Here is a 15,725-nt window from a genome sequence, read left to right as displayed (position 1 = left end):
CTCCTAAATATGACATGTTAAGTTCAAACACGTATTCAAACCCTTTAGACCACAATCTTCCTGGAAGAGGTTTCTATGGGTTAAGAGGATTCGGGGCATAATAACATTTGACCCCTACAAAGCAACTTTATTAAGTATATGTTAATAAGATGACCACTTAACAAAAGAAAACTGAAGCTGAAACTTTTGTGACTTAATTGTATGGCATAATTAATAAGTGGTAATGCCATAACTAAAACTTAGTTTTCTCATCCATGGACTTTGTTGAGTAAATGAACCGACAATGCATTTTAACTTAGTAGTGCCACTTTTTTTTCTTGCTGATTTTCCTTTAGTTTTTTAATAATAGACTTTGCTTTTTACACCTGAGCATTAATTAATGTATGGCTGGGGAAAGTGAAATATCTTTTGTAGTAGGGATCAGGTAGCCTGGGACAACCACACTTACTGAGGTAAATGCACAAACAGTTATAGGCATTATGAGCAAGTACTATATAATAGATTTACTTAATATGTATTTTTAAAGTTTACTTATTTTGAGAGATAGAAAGAGTTCATATGTGTGTGTATGTGGGGTGGGCGAGGTGCAGAGGGAGGGAGACAGAATCCCAAGTAGGCTCTGTGCTCTCAGCACAGAGCTCCATGTGGGGCTCTATCTCATGAACTATGAGATCATGACCTGAGCTGAAAATCAAGAGCTGGATGCTCAATCAACTGGGCCACCCAGTTGCCCCAAATTTACTTAATATTTTGAATTAAATTGTGTATTCTGGTTATTTTCACTTTATAGAGTTTTCCAGTTTTTTCTGTTTATCAGAACAGTGTTATTTGTGTGCATCTATGAATGAAATATACTTAATTGATTTATTTTCACTTACTAAATCCAGTACCAGCATTCTGTGTGGCTTAGTGTAGTTTTCAATCATTAAAGAATTTATTTTTATACTGCTATGAATTATAGTTTTTTTCATTGACACACACTCAACTCCCAAATGATTATTTAGCATCTGAACTGATCCTACTCAGAAGTGCATTGTTTGCATTAATAAAATCTTAATAAATTTTCATTTTTCTAAGGATTCTTGTAATGTTACATTTATCAAGAGCCCTTACATGATTCATGGAAAGTGCTGAATTATGTATTTGACCTTGAGCATTGTTATTTTATTCTAAAGTTGCTTTTATCTGCCTATTCATCAGAATAAACACTGCTTACTTCCACTTAAAATGTATTTTGTTGTGCAAACTTAATATCTATGTTTTCAAATAAGTATTTATATATCAGACTTTTTACAGCTCTGTTTTGTTTGCAAAGTCACCATCTTTCTTTCTTCATTTAACTGAAGATATGCAAAACCATTTATTATTTATGGAGGATTTGTTGAGACGAGAGTTCACCTGCTGGTAGCTATGACTCTATAATATGGTAATATCTCAGTCTGATTTCAGTCTCCTTCAGAGAGGATGGACTTTTTTTTTTTAAGTTATTGAGTGAAGGTTATAAAGATGACAGGCTGCAGTGGAGGAATTATTCTTAAATTAAGCAGCCTAGGTTCATATAGCACATGTTATGTCTTACAAAAGCAACAGGAAAACCCATTATAAAATGATTCTGACCACTAACCTGAACCAATGAACTAATTGTATCTTTGTTGAAATGGCCTTAGAGATGTCAATCACACAGATCTTGAGGCTGAGCAGCTGATAATTTGTTCTTTCAGTTGACTGATAATTACTTCCAAGAAATTAGACAGCCTTAGTAAGAGGAAAACATAATTGCTTTCCCAGTAATTTTTACTTATGATCAACAGAAATGAAAGAGTAAATAAATGTCTACATCTTGTTGGAAAATTTTAATCTTCCTTGATGTTTTTAACCTTTCAATTTCTTTCAGTTTGAGAAAAATTTTCATTGTGTATGACATTTAGATACCACGTTTATTGGTTGTATTCTAGTGATTATTTAAGATTTCTCTGTTGTCAACTTTGATGTGATATTTGCTACTAAACTGAGCTTCACTTTATTTTTTTTTAAATTTTTTTTTCAACGTTTATTTATTTTTGGGACCGAGAGAGACAGAGCATGAACGGGGGAGGGGCAGAGAGAGAGGGAGACACAGAATCGGAAACAGGCTCCAGGCTCTGAGCCATCAGCCCAGAGCCTGACGCGGGGCTCTAACTCACGGACCGCGAGATCGTGACCTGGCTGAAGTCGGACGCTTAAGCGACTGCGCCACCCAGGCGCCCCAAACTGAGCTTCACTTTATACTGAAAATATTAATAATGTTTCATGTGATCCCATAGCTACATCAGCCAGATACCCACTGGCCTGAATCTGAGTATGGGTGACCTATGGATTCCTCAGGAATGAATGAGGAAGGTCCCCATGAGGAGGAAATTTATGAATGCCATATTATTTATCTCTTAATCTTGTTTTATGGTTAGCCCTAATGATTCCATTAAGTACGCTGAAATCCTGGTAATAGAGCCATAAGAAGAAACTTAGAAACAAAAAGTCTTTACAGTGTACAAGTATACATTCTTGTTTAACAACAAAAGACTCAGGGCTTTGTTTATGGTGTCCATGTCTTTCATAAAAATTAAAGAATGACCTTACCTCTTTAAAAAATCAAGTATATATATCTTTTTTTGTGTTCCTTTTAGCATGTGGAGAAACCCTTCAAGAATCCAACGGCAACCTTTCCTCTCCAGGATTTCCAAATGGCTATCCTTCTTATACGCACTGCATCTGGAGAGTTTCAGTGACCCCAGGGGAGAAGGTAGTGCATACCATCGAGAGTTCTCATTTAGTCTTATATAAATATGAAGATTCATCTTCTTTTAAATATAATTTGCTTTATTTTTTATTGTTATTTGATTCTTCAAATAATAGACTGAAAACTCAAAAATTTTATAATGGCAATTGTTTAAACTCTGGGAACTTTCTGAAAAATTTAGTTTAAAAAATGGTAAATGCTCTAAAAGTGTTGAAATAATACAGATTATGTTCTCAGGCACAATGAAATTAAGTTAAAAATAAGTATTAGATAGATAACTAGAAAAATCCCACACATTTCAAAGTTAAGAAATATCAGATATCCAGTTCAACTATGAAGCAATTATAGGGAAGATGAGAAATTATTTTCAACTATAATGCAACAAAAATACTGAATAGCAAGTCTGTACGATTCAACTAGAGCAGTACTTAGAAGGAAATTCACAGCTTAAATGCTCACATTAGCAAATAAAAAATGCCCTAAATGAATGAGTTAGACATCCCTTTTGAATGACTAGAAACAGAGTAGTAAAATAAACAGAAAAGTACATAATGGAGGAAGTAATAGAAAAAGATAAAATTAATGAGATGAAAATAGCATTATATAAAGTCTGAAAAAGTTGGTACATTGAGAAAACTTAGCAAAATAGGAACATGGTTGAAAATAGATCAAACAAGAAAAAGAATAACAGAGAAAGCACAATTGTCTAATAATCAGAATAAAAAGGTTATCATAACCATAGATGCTCTAGACGCCTAACATTATGCCAATAACTTAAATACGGAGATGAAATGGGAAAATTCTTACAAAATACTATTGACTTCTAACTCAAGAAGAAAAAACAACTTGAATACTCCTATGACCACTAAAGAAGATGAATTCCTATTTAATTAAATTATTAAATCTTTTTCAGCAATGAACATTCAGTCTCAGATGGCATTAATTGTGAGTTCTAGCCAACATTCAAATAGGTGTAATCTTATATAAACTCTTCCAGGGAATAAAAAGGAAGATCCATTCTGCTATTTATATGGCTAGCAAAAACTTTATAGCAGTCCTGACAAGGACAATATAAGAAAGGAAATTATAATCCAAACTCACAGTTGAATATGGATGTAAAATCCTCTGTACCAAACCAAAGGTAAATGTATATGCGTGTATGTGTGTATACACAAACACTATTAGATGTGTCTCTCAGTTAAATCAAGAAGAAATCTCTATTACTTATTCAACAACAACAAACCGTGAGCAAACTAGGCATAGGATACTTTATTAATCTCAGAAAGAAAATTGACAAAAATTACTGCAAATATCATTATACTTGGGAAAATTCTGAAAGTATTTATTTCTATCACACCACTTCTTTTTCAACATTTTTGATGGAAGTCATGGCATAATAAGGATTGAAAAGGAAGAAAGTTTCCCTTATTATATTTAGTTTGGTTATACATTTAAAAATTATTCAGAAAGGAAATGAATGAATCTATTAACTTCTGGATTCTGTCTTGAATGCTAATCTTAAAAGTCTTCCCAGACCAAGATTGTATTGATATTTATATTTATTTTTGCTACTTATTAAATAATTTCTATCATTTGCTTGTGGCTGATTTATCTGGAATGACTCAAATAGACTTAGAGTTTTGGTGAAAATTCAGTTAAGGTTAAAGAAAGTTTGATATTCCTGATAATTGAATGTTAAGAGGATCATTGGTATGGAGCTGTCCAGGGTGTTGCAAAAACTCAAAATGAAAATTGAATGAAACATTCGTGCGATGTGAAGAGTTTTAAACATAAAAAGTTACAGCTCATTTGGAATACAGGAATGCATACATAATTCTTCATACAGTTGTTTTCCGTTTAAGAACTAAAACTCGGGGCGCCTGGGTGGCTCAGTCGGTTGAGTGTCCAACTTCGGCTCAGGTCATGATCTCACAGTCTGTGAGTTCGAGCCCTGCATTGGGCTCTGTGCTGATGGCTCAGAGCCTGGAGCCTCCTTCCGATTCTGTGTCTCCCTCTCTTTGTGTCCCTTCCCTGCTCATGCTCTGTCTCTCTCTGTCTCAAAAATAAATAAAAACATTAAGAAAAAAAATTTTTAAAAAAGAACTAAAACTCTATGTTATAATGTAGTTACAGGTGTTGATCAATTTCTGTTTAGATTTTTTGAGTAAGCGTTATGAGAATATATTACGAAAGTCAGTCTTAAAAAGGTACTGAAAAGCAAAATATAACATCTGATAAATGAGAGTAAGTTTAAAACTATACATTATTTTGAAAATAAAATTCTAGAATACGAAAAGTTTTGGAACAAGATTAATCAAATGTAATCAACTCATAAGAGCAAAATAGTATCAGGAAAAAAATTGTTCTTCCTAACCAATTGCAGCACCCATACCATCAGTATTCAAAGTTAATTCACTCTTCTTATCAGTATGAGTACCAATAAAACTGTGTTTTCCAAAATATTGCAAATAGGAAGAAATCAACACATTTATCTTCTTTTAAAATTATTTTTCTTAATGTGTATGATGATGAGCAAATAAATTCAATTAAGTGGTCAATGAACAATATCAACTCATTTTTCATTCTTTGTTTTTATTATTTTCTTTACTTTAAACTTTGGGTTTATTCGCTATTCTTTTCACTTCTTTAGTTGGAAGTTTAACTCACTAATTCCAAGAATTTTTTTCTTTTCCAATACAAATCTTCAAGGCTATAGATTTCCTTCTAAAAGCTACTTTGTCTGAATTTCACTAGCTTGACACTGTGTTTTTGCTATTTTTCAATTCTCATTTTCTTCTTTGTCTCTTATTATTTCTTCTCAACCAACATATTTTTTGGTAACATACATTTTCTTACTTGTAAACACATGTTGTTTTTCCAGTCAACTTTTTCTTATTAATTTCCCTTCTAGTCACTTCTGATGAGAGATTATAGTATGTAAGGTGTCAATCCCTGAAATATTTTGAGGCTGGCAGGATGACCTTGGAAGTGGCCAATATTCATGAAGAATAATTATTTCTTTAAAATGTGTTTTGTGCAGTAATTGGATGCAAAGTTCTCTATATATGCATTAGCGTTTTAATTGTGAAGTGTTATATTCTCTAATGATTATTTTTTACTTCATCTATCAAATAGAAAGGTATGCTAATATTTGTCAGTATTCAAAGGAGTTACTAATTTCTCTTTGCTTTCTAAAATAAATAATATTTAAAATATATTTTGTTTTATATTATTAAATTTTATATACATGTTATGTTTAGAATATAACATCTTTTTGATAATCAAACTGTTATTATATACTAAATTTCTTTATCTCTAGTTATGATTTAGGTCAATACTCTTATTTTTTCTGATATCAATAAGGTTGCACATTCTTTTGATTTATATTCTTGCCAGATATATATTCATCTTGCTTTAGACATTCAGTCATTCTATGATCTTGTGTCTTACGTGTGTCCCTTTTAGAAAGCAAATAGTTTGGTTTAATTTTTTATTTAATTCATGATGGCTAGTTTTGTCTTTAGCTAGAGTGTTTCTTGCAGTTACGTTTATTGTGATTACTGATGTATTATTATTTCTTTTTTGCATTCTGTATGCTCCACTCTGTTTCTTTTATTTTACTTTTTGCTTTTTTATGTATTGAATTTATGGTTTCATTTATTTTCTCTCTATTGGTTTGAAAGTTTTAAGTGTGTATTTTCATATTTGGTACGCTTTTTCTACCAGTCTTTTTTTTATAAATATTTTTAATGTTTATTCATTTTTGAGACACAGAGACAGAGCATTAGTGGATGAGAGTCAGAGAGGGAGACAGAGAATCCAAAGCAGGCTCCAGGCTCTGAGCTGTAAGCGCTGAGCCCGACACCGGGCTCAAACACACGAACTGTGAGATCATCACCTGAGCCGAAGTCAGACGCTTAACTGACTGAGCCACCCAGGCACTGCTCTAGCAGTCTTTTTAATGGAGTCATATTTAATTAGTATTTTTATCCTTCTCCCAAACCGTAAAAATATCCTAAAAAAAGATTACAATTCTCATTATCTTCATTTTTAGATGCTGTTATTTTTGTATTTTTCTTCCAGTTTGTTTCATCCTGACATAAATGAGATATTGTTTTTTTGCACTTAACATTTGTGAAACTATACACAGATGTTTACCAATTTTTTTATTCTGGTAAAAACACGTGGAAAACTTGCTGCCTTAACTATTTTTAAGTGTACAGTTCAGTAGTGTTAAGTACATTCACATTGTTGTGACGGTGATTTTCCAGAGCATTTCCATTTTGCAAAACTGAAACTCTGTACCTTCTAACCAAGTCCATTTTCCCCACCCCTCAACTCCTGGCAAACACCATTCTGTTTGTTTCTGTGAGGTTGATTACTTTACATGCCTCACATAAGTGGAAGCTTACAGTATTTGTCTTCTTGTGACTGGCTTATTTCATCTAGCATAACGGTCTCAGAGTTTAACTATGTTTTAGCTTGTGACAGGATTTTCTTTCTTTTTAAGGCTGAATAATATTCCAGTATATGTATAGACCGCATGTGTTTATCCGTTCATCCATTGATAGACATTTGAATTGGTTCCATCTTTTGGCTATTGTCAATGGTGCTACCATGAACATGAGTATGTAGATATTTCTTCACGACAGTCCTTTCCATTCTTGTGGATATATTCCCAGAAGTGGAATTGTTGGATAATTTGGTAGTTCTGTTTTTCATTTTTTGAAGAATTTCCATATTGTTTCCCACAGTGGTCGGATCATTCTACAATCCCACCAACAATGTAGAAAGGTTCCAATTTCTCCACATCTTTACCAGTATGTAGTGTTTTCTGTTTTTGTTTGTTTGTTTGTTTGTTTGTTTTTTGTTTTGGAAGTCACCATCCTTTTTGGTCAGAGGTGATATCTCATTGTGGGGTTTTCTTTTTTTTTTTTTCTTTTTTTTAATTGACTTTATTATTTTTTTAAATTTACATCTAAATTAGTTAGCATATAGTGCAACAATGATTTCAGGCATAGATTCCTTAATGCCCCTTACCCATTTAGTCCATCCCCCCTCCCAGAACCCCTCCAGTAACCCTAAAGAGAGAGAAAAGGAGAGAGAGAGTGCACCTGCAAGCAGAGGACTGGGCAGTGGGAGAGAAAGAATCTTAAGTAGGCTCCGTGCTCAGCATGGAGCCCAACGTGGGGCTTGATCCCATGGAATCATGACTTGAGCTGAAATCAGGAGTTAGATGCTCTACCTACTGAGCCTCTCATTGTGGTTTTGATTTGCATTTCTCTGATAATTAGTGATGTTGACCATCTTTTCATAAGCTTTTTGGCCATTTGTATATCATCTTTGGGGAAATGTTATCTTCAAGTGTTTTGCCCATTTTTTAGCTGGATTCTTTTATTTTTTCTTGTGGAGTTTAGGATTTCTTTACATATTCTGACTATTAACCCTTTATGAGATATATGATTTGCAAATATTTTCTTCTTTTCTGTAGTTGCCTTTTTAACGTGTTATTTGTTTCGCAAAAAAGCCTTTTAGTTTGACATAGCACCGCTTAACTCTTCCTGCTTTTTTTGCTTGTGCTTTTGTGCCATATCCAAGAAATCATTGAATCATGAAGCTTTTCCTCTATGCTTTCTTCTAGTTTTGGGTTTTGCATTTAGGTCTTTAATTCATTGTTGAATTATTTTTTGCATATGGCTTAAATTAAAGGTGACTTCATTCTCTTGTGCATGAGTATTCATTCTCAATAGCATTTGAAGATTTATCAAATACTTTTATTCATTATTTCTTCTTGCATTTCGGACTTCCATTAAGGCTCATTTTTGTCCTGCCTATGGTTTATACTTTAGATTATTTTTTTATTAGCATTTTTGGGAAGTATTTTTTTCTGTTTGGAAATGTGAAATATTTTTTTTACTTGAATTCATGATAATGTAGTTTCACTGTATATAATTGGCTATATGTTTAACTTTGTGACATATCAAAACTTGCAGAAATACTTTCTTTTTTTAATGTTTGTTTATTTATTTTGAGAGAGAGAGTGCACATGAATGCAAGCAAGTGACGGGTAGAAAAAAAGGGAGAGAGAGAGAATCCCAAACAAGCTCTGCACTGCAGAACCCGACACAGGGTTTGATCCCATGAACCGTGAGAACATAACCTGAGCTGAAACCAAGAGTCAGATGCTTAACTGATGGAACCACCCAGGCACCCCGGCAGGAATATTTTCATTTGAAATATTTCTTAATGTAGGATCCTGGAAATTGAAGATACCAAAAGTGATTTAATGACACCTAAAAATTGAATAAATTATAACCATATAAAATAAGTTTACAGAAATTATTATAAAATTACGCTGTTTGCAGATGATTTCTCATGGCAGTTTTTTCAAATTCTAAAATCTCAAGATTTCTCCCATGTAATAAAATGCATTTTAAGTGCATTGTATAACAATGTGTAATCTCTCCATTTATGTTACTAAACTAGTAAAATTCTGATAAGCATACACAACACATATGAAAAAATTGTCAAGCGCCCTACATATGAATATAAAAACATGAATGTTGTATAAATTTAATCAAATGAAATCAAGCCGCATAATTTACAAAACTGCAAATGTTTTGGCTCAGTATTATGAGGATAGTTCAGTATTATAAAATCTATTATTTTGTCAAATAATTGTATCAAAATGGAAAGAAAAAGCTGGCTAAACATTTCATAAATGCTGGCAACACTAGAGTTCAATATGTATTTTGAATGACAACGTGATGAATTAAGCATAGCAGGAACGTTTTCAATTTAGTAAATATAAGAAACTAATATTTATTGAGTATTTACTATGCCAGGCACCGTGTTAAACTTCTCATGCCCTATCGGGTTTAGTATTGTAATTATCTCTATTTTATATATGACGAAGTTGAACTTAAGAAAGGATTGAGTAACCCCCTTGACACCACACAATTTGCAATTAGCAGAGCTAATCATTAAATTTTTCTTTAGTTATAGAGAATATATTTTATCTTTTTACAAATTCAGAAGAATCAACTAAAAAAACACACTTAAGTTGATCAGATAAAACAAATATGTTAAAATGGAACAGAGTTTAAAAACTGAAGGCTTTAATGTGGGACTGAAAAAAACTAACTTGTCATGTAGCAGGATGTTGAGATATGTATCATATGTCAGGATATATTACAATTGTCAGTTTTTCCCAAATAAATATATAGGGTTTTTTTTTAATATTTACTTATTTAATCTATTAGTTTTTTAAAATATTTATTTATTTTTGAGAGAGACAGAGTGTGAGCAGGGGATGGGCAGAGAGAGAGACACACACACACACAATCTAAAGCAGGCTTTAGGCTCTGAGCTGTCAGCACAGTTTGAACAGCTGGGACTTGAACTCACAAACTGCCAGATCATGACCTGAGCACCAGATCATGGCTGAGCCACCCAGGTGCCCTTATATATTTATTTTTAAGTAGGTTTCATGTCCAGCGCAGAGCCCAATGTGGGGCTTAAACTCAAGGCCTGAATTGAGATCAAGAGTCGGACACTTAACTGACTGAACCACCCTTTTTTTTTTTAAATGTTTAAAAATTTTTAAGTAGGCCAAATTAATGTATAGCTTTAATGTAATTGCAGTAAATTTCCAATAGATTTTTGTTTTATACCTATACCCAATTATTTCAGAGGTTATTTATAAAATATTAAGGGTTGGGGTGCCTGGGTGGCTCAGTCGGTTAAGCGTCCGACTTCGGCTTAGGCCATGATCTCGCGGTCCGTGAGTTCGAGCCCCGTGTCGGGCTCTGTGCTGACAGCTCAGAGCCTGGAGCCTGTTTCAGATTCTGTGTCTCCCTCTCTCTGACCCTCCCCCGTTCATGCTCTGTCTCTCTCTGTCTCAAAAATAAATAAACGTTAAAAAAATTTTTAATATTAAGGGTTGGAATAACCACGGCAAGTTAGAAAAAAATGAAGAAAAGTGAATTGCACTGTAAGATGATAGAAAAACATTATGGAGCTTTGGTAATTCATACTCTGTGGTAATATCAAAATAAGCTTCTGAATCAATAGAAGAAACTAAAAAGACCAGAACTGCGCTTGAGGGCAAAAAAGACTTGCCGTATATTTGTTTATAAAGATTATTTTTCAAATAAGTTGGGCAAAAATTTTTTAAATAAATAATAATGAAATCATTTTTAAGTAAAAAAAAATAAACTTACACTTCATATTTTTCTGAGGAAAACATAAGTGATTTGTTTTGTTTTGTTTTTCTGGAAAAGTGGTGTTGAGTACATAAACCAAAAATAAGATAATGAAAAATAATACATGAGAATAATTAAATAAATCAAGTCTCTTTTTAATCATACAAAACCACAAATAAGAAGCAAGCAAAGTGGAAATGCTGAGATAGGAGAGCTCAGATCTTCTTGAGAGATCTAGACTTTTGATACTGACTTTGAAAGGTGTAAAGGGATTCCAGAAACAGGGAAAGTGAGAGTGGTGTCCTGGGAGGAATTACGTACACCCTGAATAAAGGAGTGCTGGAATTGGGGGTGCTTTTTCAGGGCACAATGGCAAGAAGTCAGGGATGGGTGGGATGCAGATTCTGTGTTTGAGGTAGTGAAAGATGAGGCAGCAGTGGTGGGTTATGACCCTAGAGTCGTGACGTCCAGGCTTAGAAATTTATGTTGAGTTGAATGTGAAGCCACTGGTACCCAACTTTGAAGGGATTAAAGTGGCCATACAGGTAGGGTGAATTAGAGACCAGTGAACCTGAAAACAACACGGCTTTTGAAATTATTTCAGTTAATGCAAAGAGGTATGGAGAACAAGGTCAGTGAAAATGGAGGGAGAACATTAGGGGAATTGTGCAAATTGGAATTGATTAAGTATGGAGTGGAGTAGGAATTAAGGAAGAGGAGGTGTGAAAGATGTTCCTCTGAGTAGTTGGTAATGACACATCAAAATGTCAAAATCCAGGTGTTACCATATACTTTTAAGTAGAGAAATTACCTTTATGTCATAATCCAATGCCTGTTTTTCACCTGTCATATAATAAATCCCTGATGGAATTAGGGATCGACCTGACTCATACAACTAGTTTGTTGTAAAGCAGGGACTTGAGCCAAGGCCCCAGGTTCTCCTGTCTATGTTTTAGATTTTAAAGTAAGAATCTCTTACTTTAATGTGTTGATTTTCCTGTGAAACCTTATAATTAAGCTGATATTTTTATGTTTCCCAGCATAGTTGGATTAAGTAAATTGGGTCAGTGGTTGTATTTATTTGATAACTGTCTTCAGGATTTATATTGTGAGGATTTATATTTACCATGAAAATATTAATACATGAGAATCTTAACAATGCTTTCAGATTACCTTAGTGGTTTGCTAACATTATCCAATTAAATCCTTCTGATTGAGCCCTGCTGAAACTAGCTTGATATTGTGGCCTCCAGGGCTTTCATAGTAAGAAAATACATTCAAACTAAGAAAGTTTAAGTAAACTAGCAAACCAAGAAGCTAGAACCTGAACCCATGCTCTCTGATGCTCAGTCATAAATAGCTTTCAGTTGCAGAAAAAAAGATGTAAATTTTTTCCCTTTGGCATGATACAATTCAGGGCTGAACAAAAGCGTAATGATCAATTATTCCATGAGTTGGCAAATTTTTCTGGAAAGGATATACAGTAAATATCTTTGGCTTTGCAGTTCATACAGTTTGTTTCAAATGTTAAATTCTATCATATTGCAAAAGCAATCACAGACGATATGTAAAGGAATGGGTCCAACAAACTTTTACAAAAACTGACTGAAGGCTGGATTTGACCCATGGCGTATAGTGTACTGATCTCACCCCTTAGTCTTATTCCTGAGAAGAAACCTATAGTCCCGCTAGAGATGATTAGGTTTTTCCAAGCTTCTTCTGGCTGGAACCCAGAAATCTATTTTATTTTACTGCTTTTGATTCTAGTATTTTTTTCTAAAAAGCCATTTAATAATATCAGTCTAATTGATAAGATTTGTGTCTTCCTCATCCTCAGCACTGTAAGGTATAAACATTATTCTAATTAGTCCTTCTGTGGTGCTCATGGAATTAGTGTAGGTAGTCAGTAATGTCTTCATTATGCTGACAGTAGTTTTTTGATTATTTTTTTCTCTGGAGATATGCAGGCATCCAGTCCCTTGTCTGTTGATCTGCCTTTCTTCAAGACTCTGTACTCTGTACGAAGTATTAATAAGCAAACTCCACAGCAATTGTATCAATTTAACTTAGCAACTAAGACTCATAACAGATCACAGGAAATCTTAAAATTATTCCTTGTATCTCCTTCAATCTCATGTTCCAAGGGAGCCATGATTAAATTTAAATTGATACTTACAGTAAGAAATAAACATTTATATAATTGTGCTAGGTAGTTTTTCCTTCATCATTCTTTAAAAAAGGTGCCACATATTTCATAAAATAATATAATGTAAGACAACCAGATATTTTCCAAGTGCTTTTGATTTGCAGTTCAAGTATGGATTCTGCTAGCAACCTTAGTCAAAGGCCAGCATTTTACTTCTAGGTCAGAACCCTAAGATTTGATTTTAGAAAACCTATCTTTATTGCATTTTCTGCTTCTAAAGGACTCTGTGTTTTATATTAAAATCAGCCATTTTTGTTCCTCCACAGTGCTTGGCATTTAAAATAGAAGATTAAAAACAAGATAGGAAACTTTTCTGTTTAGAGTTATCCCCTTCCAACTGTGTGTGTGTGTGTGTGTGTGTGTGTGTGTGTGTGTGTTCCGAACTTCAAATATTAACTACTTGTTAGCAATCCAACCACATTGTTTCAATTTTGAATACAATTTGACCATATACATACTTCCAATTTAGCTGATTTCTTTCCCTCCTAGAAGAGGAAGTGATACTATTTGCACACCATTATAAAATCCACCTTTAGATCCAAGAAGGAAACCATAAAATGAGCCTTAGGGTCTACTGTTTGTGTCTAAATTCTAGTTTTGCCATTTTTACTATAATAACTGAGTTCTTATATGATCCTACAGATTCGAATCCCTGGTGGTTGCTGTAGAGAAAACACAAATGTAGAATGAAACCTAATATCAGGCAGTGGTAGTGTTTTGCATTTGTAGCAGGCTTAAAGTAAATACAAAATTAAGGAGAAAAACCAGAAATTAGTTCTCAATTATGTCGTAAGAATAACCTAATGTTGCATTGGTATTTAGAGATGGAGTCGAAACGTATTGGGAACCTCAGAAAAAAAAATGGTTCGAAACTATGTATTTTGATAATCGAATGTTGAGGAGTACCGAAAAAGAAAGAAAAACATGATCAGTCCTGTGTCCTTGGATATTTTGGAAATTTTTGTAACATTTTTGAGAATATTTCGAATGATAAAATTAGGTGAAGGAAAAGAAAAAGGAGAAAAGGAGAAACTATAAATAAGATAGAAATAAATGAACAATTAAATAAAACCAAGTTATGCTACACTTACTGTGTTACATTAAAAAACAGAACAGTGGGGCGCCTGGGTGGCGCAGTCGGTTAAGCGTCCGACTTCAGCCAGGTCACGATCTCGCGCTCCGTGAGTTCGAGCCCCGCGTCAGGCTCTGGGCTGATGGCTCAGAGCCTGGAGCCTGTTTCCAATTCTGTGTCTCCCTCTCTCTCTGCCCCTCCCCCGTTCATGCTCTGTCTCTCTCTGTCCCAAAAATAAATAAACGTTGAAAAAAAAAAAATTTAATAAAAAAAAAAAAAATAAAAAAAAAAATAAAAAACAGAACAGTGTGCCTCTACTTTCATTTCTTTGGAATTTAGAAAGTACACGTTTAAGGAAACCAAAAAAGGTTGAATTTAATGGTGAAATGTTAATGCCATTATAAAGTACAGACTTTCATTATAGTTAGATTCTTAGTTTCTATCTCTATAAAATGAGTATATGGGCAATTATCATCAGTGTTGGTGTTTCATCAGTTTCATTGATCATTGTGTTGCTGAAATATAAGATGCCATGAGAAATATTTATTGTTATGCTATATCTTCAATTCTTGGAAGAAATAAGTTAGTTTAGGATTGATCTGACATAGGGGCGCCTGTGTGGCTCCGTCAGTTAAGTGTCCGACTTTGGCTCAGGTCATGATCTCCTGGTTCATGAGTTTGAGCCCCACATCAGGCTTCATGCTGACAGTTGAAGCCTGTCTGGGATTCTCTCTCTCTCTCTTTCTCTCTCTCTCTTAAAATAAACTATAAAAAGGTATTTTAAAAATCTTTAAAAAAGGATTGATTTGCCACAGTTTCTTTCTTATGTTCAGTGTTATGTTAAGTTACTTATGTTAACTTATGTTAAGTATTATATTCAAGAAAGGGGAGAAGTATATGTTTTCTTACACAAAAATGGCGGTACTTTTCTGGAATATGGACTTAGCATTGATTGCTTATTTATATATTTTACTCATTTCTTGAGCTCGAGAGTACCCTTACATTCAGATTTTTATATTATCACTGAAGGATTCTTTCAGTGTTATCACAAGCTATAGTTTTAGATTAGAAGCATTTATTTAAATACTCATAATTGGTCACTTTGGGCCAAAGTCCATTTCAGCTTCTGGAGTAAAAAACAGGTTTACTGCACACCTCAAGTATCTTAGATAGTTTAAGCAGAATAGAATTTAGAATGAGTTTTTATGAATAAAAAAACTATTTTCCAAGTGAATTTTACTTCAGGTAGGTATATTTCTCCTGTTAGTTTGGCTCTACTTTTAGTGTAATCAAGAAGAGTTCATTATTTGAAAAATAAACTCTTGTTATAAAGCAGTAAGAAAATTATCCCTCCTAGAGTTGTTCTTGAATTATCTGAATTATCTTCACAAAAAGCAGCATCACTTCAAAACAAAGTACAAAATAAGGGATCATGTGCAAGATCTTCTAACTTAAAAGGCCTTTGAA

At 33.5% G+C, this 15,725-nt stretch overlaps 1 protein-coding gene across 4 annotated transcripts in view; it reads left to right on the top strand.

Annotated features, from left to right (window-relative positions):
- Positions 1 to 15,725, top strand: part of TLL1 (tolloid like 1) — a 213,385-nt gene that overhangs the window by 135,937 nt on the left and 61,723 nt on the right. For all 4 annotated transcript variants that reach the window (XM_045463733.1, XM_045463738.1, XM_045463745.1 and 1 more), the window contains one exon: positions 2,664 to 2,779. In XM_045463733.1, coding sequence (XP_045319689.1) covers positions 2,664 to 2,779 — 116 coding nt within the window. The remainder of the gene's footprint in view (positions 1 to 2,663; positions 2,780 to 15,725) is intronic.

The sequence above is a fragment of the Leopardus geoffroyi genome, chromosome B1 (assembly GCF_018350155.1).
Source record: "Leopardus geoffroyi isolate Oge1 chromosome B1, O.geoffroyi_Oge1_pat1.0, whole genome shotgun sequence".
NCBI classification, from domain to species: Eukaryota; Metazoa; Chordata; class Mammalia; order Carnivora; family Felidae; genus Leopardus; species Leopardus geoffroyi.
The sequence above is the reverse complement of the archived record's forward strand: the minus strand, read 5'-3'. Positions and strand labels throughout refer to the sequence as shown.